General features: G+C 50.7%; 1 protein-coding gene across 1 annotated transcript; it reads right to left on the bottom strand.

Moving 5' to 3' along the window:
* Positions 1-434: 434 nt before the first annotated feature.
* LOC121704873 (transmembrane protein 100) lies at positions 435-839 on the bottom strand. Its single transcript, XM_042085401.1, has one exon. It carries the CDS (start codon positions 837-839, stop codon positions 435-437), a length of 405 nt encoding a protein of 134 aa, XP_041941335.1.
* Between the last annotated feature and the right edge of the window lie 311 nt (positions 840-1150).

Raw genomic sequence — 1150 nt, 5'->3', positions numbered from 1 at the left:
ACCGCTTTGCAACACACACCCACCGTGTCCAATGACCAGTACGTGTGTGTGAGAGAGTGAGAGAGAGACAGAGAGAGAGAGTGTGTGTGTGCGTGTAAGAGTGTGGTGCTTCTTCTGGCTTGTTTTGACACTAGACACCTGCTGTGTGACGGTAAACTGCATGTGTCCCTCCTCTTGCCACTTAAAAGTGTTTCCACTCTGATCCTTGAGTGTGTACAAATGAGACTTTTACGCCAAAAAAGTGTGCGTATACTTTTTTTTGCACCTTTCTCAGTGCACGTGGTTGCTTATCCTGAGTCAGTCAGTGGACAGAGCTCATCAGCAGAATAAAAGAAGAATCATAAGAGGGATGCTGTGAGGCAAAAGCCACCAAGCATGCTCCCCAATCCCTTTATCCTTTTCGCTTAATTTCTATCCTTGTCCAACTCGCCCCGTCATAGTGGGCACTGCTCAGAACTAGCGGACGCTCCTTCCTTTTTTTTCCTGCGTTTCTTCTTGTGGGCTGTCCAGCAGACTGTGGCCATTATTACCAGGATCAACCCAGTAACCAGCAGCACCACAGAAACCACCTTGGTCTGTGGGAGATCATTGTAGGTGTAGCTGACACCCGTTCCTGCGATGCCGATCACCAGGGAGATTATGCCGAAGGGGAAAATACAGCGGTACCAGGACTTCTCCACCCCACCTGTGGCTTGGGAGAGTCGCTCCAGAGAGGACAGCACGTCTGGAGCTTTGGGGCCTAGCTCCTCTGGTCCTACGCTGTGGTTCTCAGCAGCGGACACTCCACAGGCTCCAGGGGACTGGGGCTGGCAGGCCGGGTGTCCTGCAGTGCAGCCCATTCTGAAGCTACAGCGTGGGCCAGGAGAGGAGAGAACCAGGGCACCCTGCTTCCACAGGCCACTAGCCTTGCCTTGGCCCGGGATAATGTGAGTGAATGAAAGAGAGAGAGAGATAGAGAGAGAGAGATAAAGAAAGAGAAATAGAGCACTTAATTATTCACCAGTTCGTGAAAAACAATGAAGCCTCTCTGAAAAGCTTCGGGAAGACTAGAATTCACTCACATGCTTTTGTTATTTTCCTTTTTACATTCCTTCTTTCTACCTTGGTCTCTCTCCTCCTTCCAGCGCCGTGCTCCCTCTCTCCTTGCAGT

Source organism: Alosa sapidissima, chromosome 3 (genome assembly GCF_018492685.1).
Source record: "Alosa sapidissima isolate fAloSap1 chromosome 3, fAloSap1.pri, whole genome shotgun sequence".
In the NCBI taxonomy this organism is placed as follows: domain Eukaryota; kingdom Metazoa; phylum Chordata; class Actinopteri; order Clupeiformes; family Clupeidae; genus Alosa; species Alosa sapidissima.
This window is presented reverse-complemented; position numbering and strand designations above follow the sequence as displayed.